This window comes from Rhea americana, unplaced genomic scaffold (assembly GCF_003343005.1).
Source record: "Rhea americana isolate MKP2758 unplaced genomic scaffold, rheAme1 scaffold_30, whole genome shotgun sequence".
NCBI lineage: Eukaryota > Metazoa > Chordata > Aves > Rheiformes > Rheidae > Rhea > Rhea americana.
In genome coordinates, this window is record NW_028186424.1 from 1,469,907 (window position 1) to 1,489,359 (window position 19,453).

Consider the following 19,453-nt stretch of genomic DNA (forward strand, 5'->3'; position numbering starts at 1 on the left):
AACCACACAATGTCTAAGACAGGACACAGACGTAAATAAAAGTCTATTTCCTTGGCTGATGCCATGTTGCATTTCTCTATTCTGTTTTCCATTGAGATCAATGGGAATGGGGCTAGATGCCTTGAAATGCACATACTGTTATAAATGTGGCTTTACTGTTTACCTTTAAGTACCCTGAGAGACATATTCTGGTTTTGGATACTGTCACACAGTCGAAATAAATCCTTGGGCTCATCCAAGAAAAGCTAGAGAAGGAGAATAGTTGGATTTGGCTCTGGATACTTATCAAGTTGCTCAAAATATTTCAAATCAAAAGGTCCCTAATTTCTTTTCTGTGATGCCAAGAATGTGTGTGCCTGTGTTTTGACCACTTTGGATAAGCTATGTGTTCTCTGAGATACAAAATTGTTTCAGGTAATGGTTACTGAGTGTATTTGAACTAATCACATATATGTGCTATACTCAACTGCAGTAAGAACAACAGATGTCAGCTCTATGTAAAATCCACCTGATACACATATTGTTTCTCAAGCTAGATGTAGTTTACACTTGAACAAATGATGAGGAACATGAGAGTATTTTAAATTRAATTGCTAAGTAAAACTAAAAATCAAAGGGTAGAAATTTTGTGATCTCATGTGCTRTCATAAATCAAACATGTAATGATCTTCATCAAAGTATTAGTTTGCTTGTTTTTGTTTCATTCAAATTACTGTACCATTCATAATAATAATGCCACTGAGCTAAATTCATATAAAAGACTTCATTATTTTAACCTATATCATTGTGTATGTAATGCTGATTAGTCTATGCAAAAAATAATCATAAGCATTTCCATTAAAACTGGTGTRTTTGCAGAATAGTTGTAAAAAGCAAGTAGTCTGTGATGCACATATTTTCCCCAYAGTTTACTTTATCCTTTGGGAGAAGTGGAGCAAGAAATGTTTATTTTATTTTTCACTAAGAAGTTTTATATGAAATCTCTTCAGCATTCATGCAGTTGAAAAAAATGTGTCTGACAAATACAGTCTAAAGTAGGAGAGAAGTTTTCTTCTCAGCTCTGCAGCAACTTGATGTGTGCAGCTTGAGTTAATCATCTACTTTTCTCTGTACCTCCACTCCACAGCCAAGTATACTTTTCATCACTTTGAAAATTGCTTTCAATTTTTACAGGGAAAGCACTATTACCTGTCTCTACTCTCCTGATTACTGCTGAATTGAGCACCTAAACTACTTCCTATAGGTAATTTTACAGCTACCTAGAGACATAATGATCCCACAGATAGGGGCACATGGTGCTGAAGCCTAAGGTCACATGAGAAGGCTGTGCCGGAAGAGAGATTCCTGTGTCCAAGTTGGTCACAAACCACCATGTCATGCTTCTAGGCATTCTGGTATTTTTGAGTGCACTAATATATGTGAACAAGTATCTGTAATGGCTAGGACCTCCTTTTTCCATGTTTACTGGCAAAGAGTGCAACCATTCATTCAGATTATGAATCCCATTACCATCCTCCRTGTTTTTATTAGATCAAGATTAAACTACTGCAAAATGCTCTACATAGGGATACTTCAAAACCATGAAAATAATCAAAGCAAGATACACTTGTACTTAAAGCTATTAATGGAGACTTGAAGCTGTGCAGTGGAATTCATTTAGAGTTCTATATGAGTATCATTATATGGAAAAAATAGTTTAATTATTATGCATACATAGCTCATCATTGAGATTAACAGGCATCAGTTGCTGCAACACTATATCATGCAACAGATGCCATAAATGYTGAACTATTTTCTCCCCGAGTTAGCTGAATATCTCTGTTTTATTCCATAATCATTGCTGGCTCTAAATTAATGAAGTTTTTTTTAGGGAGGGAGAAGGAATATGGGGGAGGAGAGAATATCATACTTCTTGATCTTTCCAAAATCATGAAAGTCAATAAACCTGAAAGAAGACTCCTACGTAATTGTTATTAAAACTCACAGTTTAGTTCTGTGAATTCATCTGGGTAAAAAAAATAGCTGAAGACAATATAAATTCATTTTGATTTCTCAAAAAGATCCTTAATTTTCATTTCTGAAAGAGGTCCAACTGAAATACATATTGGAAGACTCAGGTTCAGAGCTGAWGTCTAGGTTAGAACTCCTAAGTATGGCACGTGAGAGAATCTAGCTACCATGTTGGGTATGGTCCAAATGGATCCAGGGGAGCTGTGGGGAGGGTGTTAGTTCCCAGGCCAAACACATACATCTTTTTGATATAGACTGCTGATGAATACTGAGAGTGAAACATAGTGCAGAAAAATCAGAGCTAATGCATGCCCTAAAACAGACTCCAAAGGCTCTTGCAAATGTCTAGGAGAAAGACACTATGTCCCAGGTTATGGGGTGAATGATAGCAAGGACTCCATCCWGGAACAGGAGGATTGTGTAACCAAGAGGTGCGCACTCAGCCTTGCAGTCTCCAGGATTAAGCAGAAATGGAGTGGGACAGGCTTCGGCCCCACTCAACTTGCTTTAAGCGAACGGGGGTCTCTGCGGTCCTTTTGCACTTCTTTTATAGATCTAACCTTGAGTGGTCTCGGCACACTTTCCATCTGAACATCTGGATTTGCAGGATCTGCCACTCTATTTTTTCTCCTTTCCAGTCTGTAGTCTTTCTACTGGATCTGACCCAGGGCCTAAGGATTCAGCCCTTACTCAGTCAAAATTCAAATGCTGTTAGCGATAGCTGTACAATGACGCTGCTCTAGCTATGATGCCACATGCATTTAAAGTTTGTTCTTAGGTGTTATGAAGAGAAATAGTATGTTTTACGAGACCAGCTGATAGCTAGGGAAAGATGGCTTAYGTGCCCGAGAACTGAACTGTTTCTCCTAGATATATCGACTCATTTAATAAACATAACCTGTGCTTTAGCTGTGAGTGCAAGATCATATTGTTGGAGAAACTTTATTTCCATTCGTATTTGTTAAATATAGGCAAACCTTCTGTAACCAGAGATAGAGGAAGCTGATTTAAATAGGAGTTTTAGTGCAGTCATAGTGTTGTTACCTGATCCGGGAGTTCTGTTCGCATCAATTGATGTTGACAGAAAGTTAATGTCCACTTAATTTCATGACCTTCTATACCTCCATTCACTCTATATTTCATTATGATACACATGATCAGAGGAATACATAGAGGTATATATGTATACAAATCATAAAGAAAAGYGAACATTCGTGTATGTATGTGTGTGTGTGCGTGTATGCATAAAATCATTCCTTAACTAGTACCAAACAGTTCTTGCTAAAAAAAAGTGATAAAATAAGTGTTCRAAAAGTTGGATTTTTTCCCCCTCTTGAGTAAAGGGTACTAAGAAAACTGTTTTTAAAAGAGTAATAGTCATATTACCATTGCCGAAGAATGTATCCTTCTGCCTGCCACACCATTATCTCAGCTGGGTTTTGTGCTAGAAAAATGTCATTAGTTGCAACACCAGGCTTCACAAGAGAGTTAGGCATGTCATGTTTTAGAGGACGAGAATACAATATTTGTGAAATCCCCATTGGAGAAGAAATGGCAGTGTCTGATCTTGATATTTTGAACATTGGAAATGCCAGAGGTCATGGTGAGCAGTAATTCTTCTCAGAATAAGTAGTGACCCTGTGGTGCTGAATTTTCACCATAGGGGAGAAAAAGCACATTTAAAACATAAAAAATGTGTGATGAACAAAATAAGCCCCAAATTTTCTGTGTGAGATTAAAAACACCTGAGGAGAATGACTAGTGTAATGATAAGGTGGCAGAGAACTTAGCTCGACAGTTCACTGCTTATTAGAGTAGTGATGTTAATGTGACTGCTACATGGCTGAACTACTGTTGATGTAGTGATGATCGCTTAAAATGTGTTAGTTTTACCCAGCTGAATATGATATTTGTCTCAGCTGCAGACTGTCCCTTTTGTTCCCCATCCCTCCCATCACATTGAGGGCACTTCCCCAATTTTGGAATCTACAACATTGTAAGTATGTTTGAATGCTCAAAAGAAATTAAGTTACTGCGGCTTAGTCAATTAGCCATTTCCAGAAAAACCACAGTGGCTGAAAGCATAGCTCATTTCACTCAAATGTGTTAGCTTATTTCCACAGTCACTTGCGATGATTTTTCTTTTCTCTTCCACCAAGTGTGTTGCAGTCTTTATCCCTTGATTTAAGACAGGGCAGACCAGCTTGTGGGACAGCGAACTACAGAAAGAAAGCACTCCTTTTTCTTAATGAAGATCTGGAAGTGTAATAATATCCCACTTTCTCTTTATGTTGAACACAAAAACTGAGAAAATTTGATCAACTGTTATGGCTGTATTTTATAACCACTTATTAGACTTACTAATAATTCACGTTAAACCACAAGAACAAAAGGGCTCATTTAATAATTTCCTTCTTAAAGAAGCCCAGTCTGCATTTAAATCCAAAATGATCAGTCATTCTAGGCATTCAGAGCAATAAGAAACATTTAAATAAAAAAGTACAGAAAAATAGAATTTACATTTACATAATAAATTTCCTTCTCATAACTAAAAATGAATGCTTAATCTTAGTTTTACAAAAATAAAATAAGTCATTGAACAAACTGATGCATTTCAAAATCAACTGGGTTGCGCAGCACAATAGTATATTCAAGTCCTACTGAAATGTGACTTGAATTCAATTCAGATAATTAGAGTCGAATCTATATAAGGTGTTTTCCAGTTGTAGCTGGGAATTGGCCTCAGAGGTTTGGGTTCAGATTGATGTTACACTCATATAGAACTGGCATAAGGTAGGTCAAGGTAAATAAATATGATACTATTCTCACCTATGTTGCACTGAAGTAGATTTGTTCTAACTTCCTTTGAATTATGCTGAAAGAAATYTCAGCCTTGTAACCTGTATAGATATTCTTCAACTCATCAAACTCTTCCCACTGACTACTTCTTACCAAAGAAGTATACCAAAAAAGATTTTTCCTTTACCAACCTGACCTTACACAGGAACTAAACAGAATACATAAATACACAAAATAAGAAGGGATGCTCTTAAATGTAGGCCTAGCCTGTTACTTTAATTTAGCTTCCAGTGAAATGAATCTGTTTTATGCAAAGAATGTCTGCAGAATGGAGGACAAATTTAGTGAAACTAAACTTTGCAAAATGAAAGTGTTTATTAAAAAAAAAACAGTAAAATATACAAGAAATATCAGAAGGTTTGAAAGTTGGGGAGTGACAGGGAGAATACCAGGGTGCTGGAGGGAAAAATCACTGAATTTTCCTGATCAAACAGATGAATGAGCTGAAAAAACTGTTTTGAAAATTTTCAGTGCAATGTTGAATTCCTGAATAAACTTCCATCAACTTAAAGATTGCAGTTATTAAGGTCTCAACTCCTCCACCTAGGGGAGCGCATTTAGGTTGGATGATTGGTGGGAACAAAACTTAAATTGACAGAAGTCCTTGTGGAAGGTGTTATTCCTAAATCAACCGTCTTATCCATCACACCATCTTGGATATGCGATATCGAAGGTCTTTGATAAAAAATGTGGGCAGAGACCACAGCCAAAGGGTTGTTCTTGGCAGATGGATGTGCTTCTTCTGAACATCAAGGTGACCCTAGCTTTAACCTGATTCAGCACAAAACTGGTTTTCTAGCAATAGTAGGTTAAAAATCTTTTGCTGTTTTATGCATTTTCCTTTAAGTATCCAAATCCTAAAATGACTATATTAACAATTATCATCTTTATTTGTAAAGAGTAAATTCTACTTTCAACTCTGTCCACTCTGGATTTGATTTGGTTTCCAGCAATTACCAGGAAGATGGTTACTATAGCTGCACTAATGAAAGGAGCAACCATGTTTCCTCGAAGACAATGAAACCAAGCATAAATAAACAAATGCTTAAATATATTATACACGTCATTAGTAGCACAAATGAGATATTACTGCAACAGGGAAAATAAGATTTTAGCGTGTTTTGAAGGCTTAATACATATAAACCTTGCAATATTCTGCTCACTCCTTAGCTTAAGCATTGTAAAATTTTTTTTGGTAGATATGCAAAATATTATAGCATTCTCTTTTCATCATGATGTGAGTCAAATATTTGTTATGTTTGTTCATGTTATCACATTTCTCCAGTGACAGTCTACCTACATAATTTTGCTGATGTCCTTTTACTGCAATAATGGTAGATGAAGGTACATGACCAAACCCACAAACATAGGAAAGTTTTAACTAAAAAAAAAACACGTTAAGTTTCAGTGAACTTTACCAGCTCCAGTTCACTGAGTTTAGCTTTTAAGTGTGACTCTTTCCCGATGTGTGACTCTAAAGACTGTCACACATTGTCAGGTTTGTGTTTCAATGGCTCAGTATCAGTTTTGTTCAGGATGTTATTGGATTTTTTTTAAACCGCCAGACCTACCAATGAACCAGAGGTATGAAGGTCATACTGTGTTCAGTCTCATGCAACACCAGCAATAATGACATTTCTGGAAAATGAAATATCTCACTCACCTTCACAGTACACCACTTCACTGTCTAGGGCAGATCATTTTATCATTTAGATTTTCATGCAGCTGGAGTAAATTCATTSTATTGCCAAGTTAAAATGAAATCTTCCAAAACAACTTATGTTACATTTGTGAAAACTTATGTTACATCTATGAAATAGGCTTAAAAATATCAGTATTATATATGATATGAAGGTGGCAYGGTTCAGAGTAGCTGATCCTACTAGTCCATAATGGGACAAGCTTCCATCACTTTAACAGAATATCTTCTTGAATAAAGGATAGGAATTGTCCTGTGGAGTGATTACTGTAACAATTCTATCCATATCATATATATATCTGTAAGCAGAGGGTATTACCTGAATTATTCAATACTCTTTTAATAGCAATTTCCAGAAGGATTAAGATCTAGACAGTGCTAATGGCTGCGTAATGCAACTGACTTACTGACTTCTTACGTGGTTAGGACAGAGATTTGTTGCTTTTTGGAGACATTGGACGTTGGCGGCATTGGGCTAAGAATGGGTGAGTTGACAAACAAATTAATGACACATGGAGGATATTTTAATGTAAGCCTCCTCTTTTTTCTAGCTACTAGATAGATTTGGTGTTTTAGGAGAAACGRTAAATATCGCATGCTAAAATGCCATTAATAGGAAACTGCCATTTGTTTTAATTGTTATTTGATTTATGATTCTCATTTAGCACTTGGCAAACTATTTTCCTTCTCTTCTCTACTTTATTTTGCAGTTAACTTTGACCACTTTCAAATATTACGGGCTATTGGGAAAGGGAGTTTTGGAAAGGTAAGAATGGATTTATTTTTAGCAATTAAAAATCTAATAGACAATWCTTTTGTGTATTTCTGATGTGATCTCATTAGATGCTACTAAAAAGGAACATAGGTTTATAGACTTCTGCTGTTTAAAGACATTCTGATCTCAGACATACTGGCTCAAATTATACACTAAATTATTTCTATTATGATACATTCACTAAAGTTAATTGAGTAAATATGTTTATAATAATTAAATCTCTTCAATGGGGATTAGCGGAATTTAGAAATCAGTCCTCAAAACAAAACAAAAAAATGCAAAAAGTTGGAGAAGACCATTTAGTAGACAGTCCAGTAGGGTCATCTTGTCTGGACTTATTCATGTCTTTAAAATAATTACAATATTTTAAAGACACTTTACATAGATTTAATACACTTGGGACTATACAAACTGACATTCACTGTAATTATGATCACTAAGTAAATGTTTGTTCAATTCAACAGGCTTGGGTTGAAACAGAGAAGATTAATGGTTTGTTTACATGAGCAGATGACCTTTCTTTGCTATAATAAAGACTATAACAAGGTTTTAAATTTTAATATGGGTAAATACAAGGCCATGCAGCCAGAGAAAATCATATTAGAAAAACATTAGAAACCATTACTTGCAGGAATACATTTGAAGGTGAAATACAACTTTAGTAGCTAATTAAGAAAGAACAATGTAGACCTTGATTTAAATGATTCTTCAGTGCATGACAGCTGAGTGGCAGTGGGCTATTTCTGTAATTATACATTATGCACATGCATAAGKTTTTTTGGCTCCTGGCCTTCCACACAGAAAATTGACTTTCATTGTACAGGGGCCTAAAATGCTTCACGCAGACCATTGCCTTCCYGGCGTGATCCTTGCTCTGTTTGGTAGATTCTGTGAGAGATGCTCTTGGAGGTGAATAGCAGAATACGTTGCTGATGCAAAACTGTGGTCAAGAATTCCTTCAAAAATCAGAGTGACTGGAGAGCTGTGTCTGTTTATTATCACAATGCACGGATGGAGCCTCTTACTTAAACAGAAGAGAGCCTCCTATGCAATGTAAGTTAGGTTCAGAGTAAGCACTTAGAAACGTATCCAAATCATCCCGACCATCATAGGTCTCCTGAACCCCTCTCTTCAAAGCTTCCGCATTTCCACTTCGTTGTGTCTGCCTTACCAAAGGGGTTCTGACCCTTCCACATCGTGTCAGAAAACTTAAACGATCGTTAAGAGCTTTCTGACGACATGGTGGTTGATTCATTCTTCTTGGCATCAGTGTGTAACATTTCCTATGCGAGCAGGATTCAGGAAATGTTGCTAAATGTTTCTATGCTGATATTTCTAGAAACATTTAATTTTTTTATGGGCTTATTTTTTCCTATGGGCTGCAGTGTTTTTCTGAGCCTATCTTGGGAGTAAATGTGTGTGAGAATAAAGTTTTGCAACCCTGAGAGAATATACTCAGTGCAAAAAAGAAAGAGTGCATAAGGTCCCCTTTGAACTTAAATCCTTAATTGCAATTGTCAATGCAACACAGGAGTCCTTGGCATAACAGGCTTATTTATTCCAAATGAATGCAAACTTCCAACCAATCACCTTATTTTTCTTTCCACAGACAGAAAGAAAGAAGCCCCTTCTAAAATGACCTATTGTACCACAGCCAAAAGCATGACATAGTAAATCAGTCACTATTTCAAAAGTGTCTTTCTCTGTGAGTCTGTCTTGTCTTTTTCCTTCATTTAGAAGCCTCATTGCTGGCAACTTTTCCTATTACTGTCCTTCTGGAACTACCTGGCAGCAGAAAACATCAACAAATAGTGCAAAGCCTTTAATCTCTATTGACTCACTGTTTACAGTTTGGGATCTGCTGTGCTCTAGCACACAGCAACATGCAACACCATGTTTGGTATCACACTTTCCTTAAGCTACTTTCTTCCTTTATAAATGCTCTGTGGCCTTTTTCTTCTGGGAGCAATAGGATTTTTTAAGACGTGCTCTAGTTTTTTTATTTTATTGTTCTTGGTACAATCACTCTCTTTTTCTCTCTCTCTCTTTTCTCTCTCTTGATATTTCTTAAATTACTGTGGTTGCTACAGCAACCTTAGACCTCTGCAGGATATCACTGCAGGAGATTTCTGGAATGGCAGCCAGGCAGAGACGCTGCACAGCTCAGCTCGCTTGTGTGCACAGAGCTTGGGGGGACCTGGGCACCCCCTCTGCTCCACCAGGGCTCACTGCTTCAGCAGTTGTGCTCCAGCTCTGCCGGCTGCCTTCAGAAAGCAGCTTCCTGGCTTTTCCACCAGCTGTTGCATTTTACAGTGGCTGCTATAGGAATTCCCAAGCCATTCAGTATCAATTAGTTTATATCTGAAGAGCTCACCTTTCCTGGGAAGGAGTCACCAGTTTTGAATGGCGCTGCCCCAGTGCCCCTGTTCTCATAGGGGCAGGTCAAGACAGACTCATGCTCCAGTATCTTCTCTAGAGAAAGGGAAGGGACATCACAACAGTTGTRAGAGTAAGAAAAAAGACACGGAGAGAAGAGAAACAAGGAGCATAATCTGGTTTCTGGAATCAAATGGGCTGGCTTCTCTTTGCCTGAGAAGAGTTCAGTCTGTAGTTGGCTATGGGGTAGATCAAGAACTTGAGCTTTGAGCCTTCTTGGGACCATTTTGGCCATAGCTTTTTGTGCAGGTCCTGAGCCTTTGTTCAAGACAGATGATGTGTAAGCTACTTCAGACTGATGTGTGACCATTGACTGAATATTCATCCCCCTCCTGGGCATGTGCGCTTTTTCCCAGTATGTGTGTGTATCTGTAGGCACATATAGATACTACTACAGATCTGTGAAGTGCTGAGCAGCAAGCAAGACCCAAACAAAGTATGTCGCACAGCTAAAAGCAGTCTTGCTGACCCCAGTGACCTTGTTTTGCCAGATAGATGAAGGTAGCTCTTTACTTATGCTTTGATGTCCTCATCTGTAACATGAAATATTGATTTCTTTTTTTGTTGTTGTTGTTGTTCTGTTTTGGAGACCGAGGCTAGTTGTGCTTTACATGTTCCAGCTATTAGTATTTTCAAATACACTTGAGGTGGATCAGAGCAGAAATTTCCTCTGAACAGTTTTTGTCTCAAAATTAATTTTTTTCCTTCCAAGTAAATTCAAAGTGGACAATTAAAAAAAAATCAAAACAAAAATTCTGAACACTGGTCTAAGCAGTTATTTCTTTATGCCATGTCATGCATTGTAATTGCTCTCATGTTTAAGCTGTCTGTTTTTTTTCTGTTATGTATAAGTATTGTCATCATTCCCATCAACCAAAATACCACAAAAACTTACATATTTGAAGACTGTTCAATAAATGAAACATTGACTGGGAGTGAAATACAAAAAAAATCATTTTTCTTTACTGTAACAGTAATCTCACAGTTGCAAGCTTACTACTGCAAAATAATTTGTATTCAGCTACAACATCTAATTTTCAGGGATATTATAGTATCAATTTTCTTCAAGTTTGCTGTTCATGTTAGCAGGTATATTGAACAAATTGACCTCCTTAAATTAAATTTAGATTATCATTTCAATGTACAAACTCTTCCTCCTTCTATTTGTCTAAGATACTGAGATGCAAGGCATAATTCTGATTAATTTGGTTGTATAAAACAGTGACTTCCTCCACTGAAGTAATTGAAATTACATTGGTGTAAAACAGATGGAAGCCCAGAATCAAGTCTGCGCTGATTGAGGGTACTTTACTAAATAATATGCAAAGAATTTCAGAAGAAAATCTGCTGCTCTCCTAAAGCAACATAATGCACAACTACAGAATATTAATATTATTTGACAGTATAACCACCTATTCTTTTAGCTTGAGTTAATATGAAAGGATACTAAGCAGATGCTCAGTCTCTGCTGCAGCTGTCTTAGTTTTCTCAGGGGAATCTGAGAACGAAACCCTCTATGTCAAGGAAATTCCCTAGCAGTGTAAAGCCAAACTTAGGACATCCCTTCCCTGGCTTGTTTTTGAAAATCTCAGTCTGCTTGCAGGCTGAGTCTATGACATTTAATTTTAAGAGTATGTGAGTAAAAAGCAGATAAGGTGGCAGTATCTGGAAACACGCTTTGTAGACAGATTTGTCCATCGTGATACTGAGTGTGAAATGTGTCCCTGGCTTCTGGCTTGTAGTCCCCTACATATAGGCATGTATCTTCTACTGCTACAGTGCCACAGCCTCACTCCTGGGCTGTGATTACTCATGGCAGTTATAGGTGACCTATTGACCTACACTCGACCCTATCCATTTCTGATACACTGACATGATTAGTGCACGGTGCAGGAGTGAGGCTGAGGCGTTGCTCTGCAACCTTGCCACCTAACAGAGACCATGGTCAAARGAGCTTCCTCTGGCTGCAGACTTGCAGCTCCCCTGGTTTATGACCTGTCATACCACCACCATATCATGTACTAGTTTAAGTCCTATATAACAAACTGAGACCTGGCTTTGTCGAGACTAAGTGCTCCTGTTTCCTGCTGTTCTCCTCTCAGGACCTAGCATGTGGCAGCTAGGTGTCTCRTGCGGTTAATGGGAAATATGACAAGTCTGTAGTCTGCAATAAACCTTTCATCCCTCCCCTCCTTCTGATTTAGGAAGTACTTTCCTGCTGCTACCTATGGCCGTTCCTACACAGCACTGTACCGCTTTCTGCAGCAAACCAGTATCTGCCCAGGTTTTATTAGCAGAACTCTCCCACTTCCCTGACCCAGCTCTGTAACAGCCAAGAGGGCATTCAGTCACCAAAAATGGTCTTAGTGTCTGTGACCAATTAACCTGCAGATCAAAATGGAGCTGTTCTATTTTTTGCACATGAAATSAGAAGAAATCAGAGATGCAGAACACAGCTTAGAAAGGGACCACAGTATAGCTTGTTCCCGAAAGGCTCAATTTAGTGTTGCATGTATTCGTTTTCTTCGTTTTGATGGCAAATGGYTCCAGTTCACACTTTGGTGAAATTCCTTCTAACATGGTAACTTTGAAGACAATTCATCATCATCATCTCCCAGGTATCAGAAAGACACACCCTTGTGATAACAACTGAGACGTAGGAACACCCTATTTAGGAAGGGAATATACTCGCAAGAGGCTTTTGAAAATCAGCACCCTGTAACTTCAAGAAAATTAATAAGACAAGATTAATCTTACCTGCTTTTAAAAACATACAACACAGATGCCTACATCCATGCTCGTCATCTACAGTCCCTTTATGTTGTCCAGAAGAGAAGCTGTCCCTCTCAAATTGATTCCCTTACCCATTTAGACCTTTGCCATGGAAAGAGATGGTCTGTGCTCTGAAAGTGCCTGTCCCTCCCTGCTGACTATGAAGCTGGATAGCTGGACAGCTGAGTTTATCTCACACCTATATTTGGTTTACAGAGATTGCTGAAGCAATGATATCGGTTTGAGCTGAGCAGAATCATTGGCCTTTRGAAAAATTCAAAGAGTAKGTTTCAGAAATGCGAGCATGACAGTCTTCAATATTGTTATRTGTAAATAAAACAATTCTGCACAGATTTCCTTATATAAAGAGTCATCACAGAATTTGTTTGCTGAGGTGCCAGAGCACCTGTTTGTCCCTATTTTAAAATGTCTCATTTGGAAAGAATTTTAATGATAAACAAACACACACACAAAAAAACAATTTAAACATTTCCCATTAAGATTGTGCATGTGAAGAAAGCTCTAGGGTTTTTCCTTTCTTTCCTGCAGTAGTTGAGCAGTTTAAGCCTTACAGAACAGCATGTTGATGTTTTGCTCAGAAGAAGAGCTGACAGCCAGGAGGTGAAAATGCCAATGAGTATCTTATCAGGTGTTTTTCACAATAATGTCAGTATGAATATAGCATGGATTTCTTGATTTTTAGCAGAAAATACCTTCAGTATGCTAATGAAAATCCTATTGATTTTGAAAACATGTTAAAAGATGTGACTAGGCACACATTTCTAGGAGATGTTTTTCACTATTCTTTTTGAAGGCTGTATGCTAAGGAAGCTTCTAGTAACCACAGAAGTGCCTTGAATGTCTGAATGCCTCAGATGTGCTGAATACCCTTATCTTTACTGTCAGGTGAGAGAATCCAGTGCCTTTTAGAATCACATCAATGCTGTAAAACATAATGTCCTTTTATTACATATTTAGGTGCTATGTATGAGCCCAGTTTTCTCCATTGGTCAAACCTGTCACCTCTTAGCTGAGTAAACCTCATTCTCTCAGCAGTCTTGCTAGTCAACTGTTTAACGCAGAGCCTCTTAGTATGAAGGAACAGGTGACTTCYGTGAGCGTCTCTCAGTCTTGACTAAGTTTCATTTAAAATCATGCTGCAAATTCATGTAAGTGAATGAACTTYTGAACTTAGGTTCTGAGCCAAACTCCACAACTGTTAGATTTTACAACGTGATTCACTTGGTTGGAGCAGCCAGTTCCAATTCTGTGTGTGCCCACAGAACCTCAGACAAGTGAGCAGGATTTGCCACTTGCAACTCTGTTACACTTTTGAAAACTGGCAGACCTTCCAACAATTCTTTTCCTTCCTTCATTTCAGCTCAACCCCACCTGCAATCTGTTCTTTCCCCAAGAGGCCAAATCCAATTTCCTACTTTTCTGTAGCTTGGTTCTTTCTATACAGGCTTGAATCTTTAGTTATTTTCAGGACTTCACGAACATTCTGACTTTCCATAACAGCCCAAGGAGGAAAACAAAACAAAACTTCAGTACTCATCATTGTGCAAGATCGATAAGCTGAAGAAAACACATTGCCTGGTTTTACTTAATTAGCAGAACATCTCCTGGTATTAGGAAAGGTAATTAGAAACACTGTTTAATTACACCTTATCATTAAAGGTTAAAAGTACTCTATTAATTCCCATCTTTGGACTGCATTTGAGCTCAAGAACACAGTTCGAGGAAATAGAGTTCCAGAGGCATAAATGTGGTTCAGTTTTTGATGGGCCAGGTCCTTCTGCAGTGACTGGAAAAAGATGCAGGAAGTAAAGTATGCCAGTGGAAAGCTCCCAGAGCGTTTCCTTTGATAATAAGGTGTAACTGAGTGTGCCGTGCCTCCCTCGAGGGTCCTGACCTGGGCTCTGGTGCTTTGTTATCAGACCCAGAATCTAGGTGACACMTTATTAGAGTCAGATAAGAAGTTTCAACTGTTCTAAGTTGTCTTAGTTTCTCCAAAGCATTTCTGGACTTTGAGTATGCAAGTTCCTTAAAACACAAATCAAAATCCAAAGGATTTCTTTTCGGTTGACAAAACAATATAATTTGATTTCTCAGCACTAATCTCATATATGCATGCATATGGATTTTAATATGTGTGTGTGTGTGTGCATGTGTTTATATACATATATATGTATAGTATAAATGTACATATATAAATAAATATAAAAAATAAAATAATAGTGCCCACATCAAATGAATCCTTCATAATATTCTTGAACTAACTATAGAGTTGTATAAAACCGGATACTTACAGCTGATAGTTTGTATATGTCCTGCTGATGAAAGATTCTGGTTGGAGCCTATGACTGTACTAGCAATATAAATATTGCATCAAAATAATATTTTCAGCTTATGTTCTTTAAGCTGTAAGACACACTAAGAGTCCTCAAAAAAGGTGTGATCAATTAATTGGAAAAACCTTCAGAGTATAATTCTGACGGATACATATTGTGCTCTATTACTGTATGTAGGATTTGTTATGAAAATGAGATTCATGCTAGCTTTGGGGATCAATCTTACATTTCTGTGCTGCCAAAAATCATATTTAAAGTGATAATTCTTAGATGCAGTGCTGCTGTAAGATTGTGACTCTCTGCAGCTTCATTCACATGGAAACTGTTCTACCATTATTACCAATGAAAAAAATTGAGTGCTTATGCTAGAATTCTTTTGAATAACATTTTCTTCCTGTGTTTACAAAATTATTGCATCTTTGGCCAAAAAAGAAAATGAAATTAAAGCAAAGAAATTTACTACATGAGACTATATCATTGTAATGGTCTCTTGTGATCTTAAAAATATTATGATGAATATATGAAAATTCTTTTCARTATTAGTTAAGGGAGAACAATTCTGATAGATGAAATTTTGAGCCACGTGAACCTATGATGTATTTATGATGCAATAATCCAGATGTGCATAGTGACCTGTGGGAATGTGGACAGTGACTGTGCATTTTCCTAAGGCAGGAGGAAATAATTTCTGTAATTAGTGTAATAGCCTGGGATTCAAACAATTAAAGTGTATTCCTCCTAGCTTTATTGAATAACTTCTGGATATTATGCCACTTTCTGGGTCTCAGTTTCTTCTTATGCAGAGTAGGGTAAATATACAGGTATTCTTTTGCTAATTTATTAGTTACAAGCCATTACAAAGAATCCTGCATGGTTTTAACATGGACTTTCTGCAGGTTTTCATAGTATGATATCCAGATCTCTTTGGATTCTTTAAATATTGTAAAACACTTCTTTTTTTGAAGTCATAATTGAGCTTTATTTCTGGAGGTGTCAAACTTTGCCTTTTATTTTGCTGTCAATTAGGTGTGCATTGTACAGAAGAGAGACACCAAGAAAATGTATGCCATGAAATATATGAATAAACAAAAGTGCATTGAGAGAGATGAAGTTCGAAATGTTTTCCGGGAGTTACAAATAATGCAAGGCCTGGAGCACCCCTTCCTAGTCAACTTATGGTAAGCAAGTCTTAAAAATTCTATAAGGGATCTATTGTTATCTCCATTTGCTGAGTAAATTTAGGCTCTAGAAGACTGGAAAACTGTAAAGAATGAAATAGTGATCTCTTTTGAAAAGATATTTAGTTTTTCCTAAGTTTTATTTTTTATAAATATTTTAAAGATGGCCTTTTTTGTTGCAATATTCAACATTCCTTTCACTTTTTCATTTCTGGTTTGGGTTCTCTCTAAATTGTTATGGCAGTGTGTGGAGATACATTGTTCTGTCTAGCTTTATCATTTGTTTTTGACAATATCTGGACTAAACAACTGGTTTAAGATGGTGGACTATCAAAACCAACTATTCGATTAGAAAATGTCTTGAGTTGATTCAGAGAAATTTCCAAACTCAATTTCTCTTAAAAATGGTAACAGGGAATGGCATGAAAGCATCTATTTGTCACCTGGAATTTCTCTTATCTTCCCAGTAGTAATATCTGAATGCTTCAATCGTATATGAGTGTGAGAAATTATTGGTCAAGTAATGGTTAGATGCAGCTACACCACACACTCAAAACATTAGATGGCTTTTATCTAGTGATAGTGGTAATGGGATGCAGACTATCTTACTTGATGTAGAGATGACCTATATCATTTTTTAAAAATGGTATAAACTATCATGCTATGAGAAGTATTCAGTTAATGAATAGCTTGATTGTCTGCAGATGTTCACAATGCTAATAGACCTTCTATTTTGTGAGTTTTTGGCAGTCTTACTAAAGTTCAGTGATCAACCTACATTCTTTTGTCTGTCCTTTAGCTCTCCCTTGACCTGTGCTTTTGAGCAATTTCTTGTTGCCAGTTTAGCACTTTTCATGAACCAAGAGTCAGAWTGTTGTCAGCACAGCTTTAGTTCAATTGCACCCACTTACACCAGCAGAGGACTTGATCCCAAAATTCGTTCAAAAAGCCCCTAATCATATACACATCTCAAGTACTCTCCACTTAACACAGAGGATCACACCTGAGCTCATCCTGTGTCTTTGTCTTTAACAGTGGGTAACTGTGATACAAAAATTTCTCACTATAATAACCAAGGTTCCAGCAACTTCTACTATGGGAATTTCTTCACCAAAGATATGCTGCCTTTGTGCTTTGTAGCCTRTGGGTTTTTCTTTCATACATTTGTTTAATATCTCTGAACCCATACAAACTTTTGTTCTATAAAAAGARGTGGCAAGGATTTCCACTGTATGACTAGGCATTGTGCAGACACAGTCATAGGTTGATGTGACCTACAGGATAGTTTTTTAAACGTAACAATGCTGAAGAATTAAAGATCAAATATTTATTGTGAAACAAGTTGTATGCTATATTTCAATTACTGAATTATAATAGGCTAACAAATATTCTTTCTTATTTTCCTTTGTTATGCAAAGTTCAAACATGGAATAGATGATACTTTAAAATGTGTTGGGTTTGATGATGATTTTCTTGCAAATAATTAATGTATTCTTATGCTTCTGAGATACAGTCCCAAGATCTCAAGTTTCAGATGCCATACATATGTACATGTTCCAAGAGTAACGTCATACTCTAAAATTAGCAAAATGTTTCAGGAAAAAGAGATACTATTCAAAATGCATCACTGCACTAACAATGATCTGCATCCAGTGCCTCTAGCAATGCTTACAGCTGATCAGACTGTCTAGGATGCTTATTTTGGACGGTTACCAATTTTTCTTTGAAGGCAATGCACAGAGGAGGCCTTTCTACCACATCAGATCACTTAGTAAATGATAGGTCAACTGTAACAGATGGAGCCAAAAGTACATCACCTGCATTAAATCATGTGAATGGCTCAGAGGCCGAAGCTCCTGTCTCACACTCACAATGGTTGTTTTGCAGGATTGCATATAAAAAAGAATGACACAGACTGTCCTGAGACTTACATCCAGATGTAAAAATAGTGCCTGCATTCTGGGACTATCTTGCCAAATCATGCCATTTGCTCATACAGTTATACAGCCCTTGTTGCATTAGTATCTAAATGCTTCACAGCCTGAAATGTTTATGTAGACATCATTTGGTTCTCCTTAGAGCAAAAACATGACTCTGCAAAAGTGYATATAAGCCAGCAATGAAATAGCACCCAGGACCATTCATGCATGCTGCAACGTGCAGCTGGAGCAGCCCTCGGCACGCACCAGGCCCACGCGAACCAGCCCTCTCCCAAACAACCTCTGGGCATAGCTCAAGAGTTATAAAGTCCAGGGATCATTGTGGTGTGGCCAGCCTCCATCAGGGTCTAGGGCTTCCGATTATAGGCACAAGCTGTTCTGTACCAGCTGGCCTGAGCACTCAGGAATGTTCCCGAAGAGTTTAATCTACTGGTATAGCCACAGAGCGCCTTGAACAGCACAAGGTATTCAAGGGACGCCTCTTCACCCTTGCAATAGAAGGTGGGCAACTGTCTAGCCAAATCCTGGGTAGATCACACTATTCTGAGATTTAGCGACTGGGACACGCATAATTAGAGCTGTAGACAATTTTCAGAGAATAATTAYATTGGCAAATACTTATTTGCACCTAAAGTTTTTCTCCTCAAAGATTATATATTCACATTTCCAGYAGTTCAAAGCCATGATTCCAGAGTGAGAGGCTGAATGTGCACTTTAACCTGGGCAAGTGCGGCAAATGAAAGAGTTGAGCCCAGATCTGCCCTGAAATAGCCTCATCTCACAGAAAATCTTGTTATTTGTATCATGCCCATAGCGTATTTCTATAAAATGCACTTAGAATAATTCTGATCTATTTCTTGAATTCTATACTTGCAGTATGTTATTCTGCACCTCAGAACCCTCCATCTAACTCAACATTTGCCTGAAATTCAGGATATTCTACTCCYTGTTTTTACCTAATAACTTCTGTTGTTGAACTACAACAAGGGCAAAATACAAAAATCACAAGTGATCTACAAATACCAGTCAGGTCTGTTTTAACAGCATTAAGTCTTATGAAGCTCTTAAACATATTACATATATCACATTTATTTATCCATTCAAAGAGCATTTTATTTGTTTATTTACTACCATGGAAAATGGAACACTGCAAATAGAAATGGAATATTCCTGTTAAACATATTTTATGTGTTCCTAGTAATAACCTTTTAAAATAATAGTATTTATATTTTTACTGATTGTTGGTAAATTAACAGCCTACTTAATGCATTTGGACTGGCAGTTTAGATACAACAATAATTTACACTGGATTATTATTATATTAGCAGGAATCCATGAGATTTCCTCTTATGAGTCAATTCCTGTCATACCAATGGAAGGAAATCATTGAAGCGGCATTTCTGTTGTAGTAATTGCAGCTATGTTTGTGT

General features: G+C 37.2%; 1 protein-coding gene across 1 annotated transcript in view; it reads left to right on the top strand.

The window, feature by feature from the left end:
• Positions 1-3,504: 3,504 nt before the first annotated feature.
• STK32B (serine/threonine kinase 32B) overlaps positions 3,505-19,453 on the top strand; it is a 134,442-nt gene continuing 118,493 nt past the window's right edge. The window contains exons 1-3 of the mRNA XM_085309684.1: positions 3,505-3,613; positions 7,279-7,334; positions 15,932-16,083. Coding sequence (XP_085165810.1) covers positions 3,505-3,613; positions 7,279-7,334; positions 15,932-16,083 — 317 coding nt within the window. The remainder of the gene's footprint in view (positions 3,614-7,278; positions 7,335-15,931; positions 16,084-19,453) is intronic.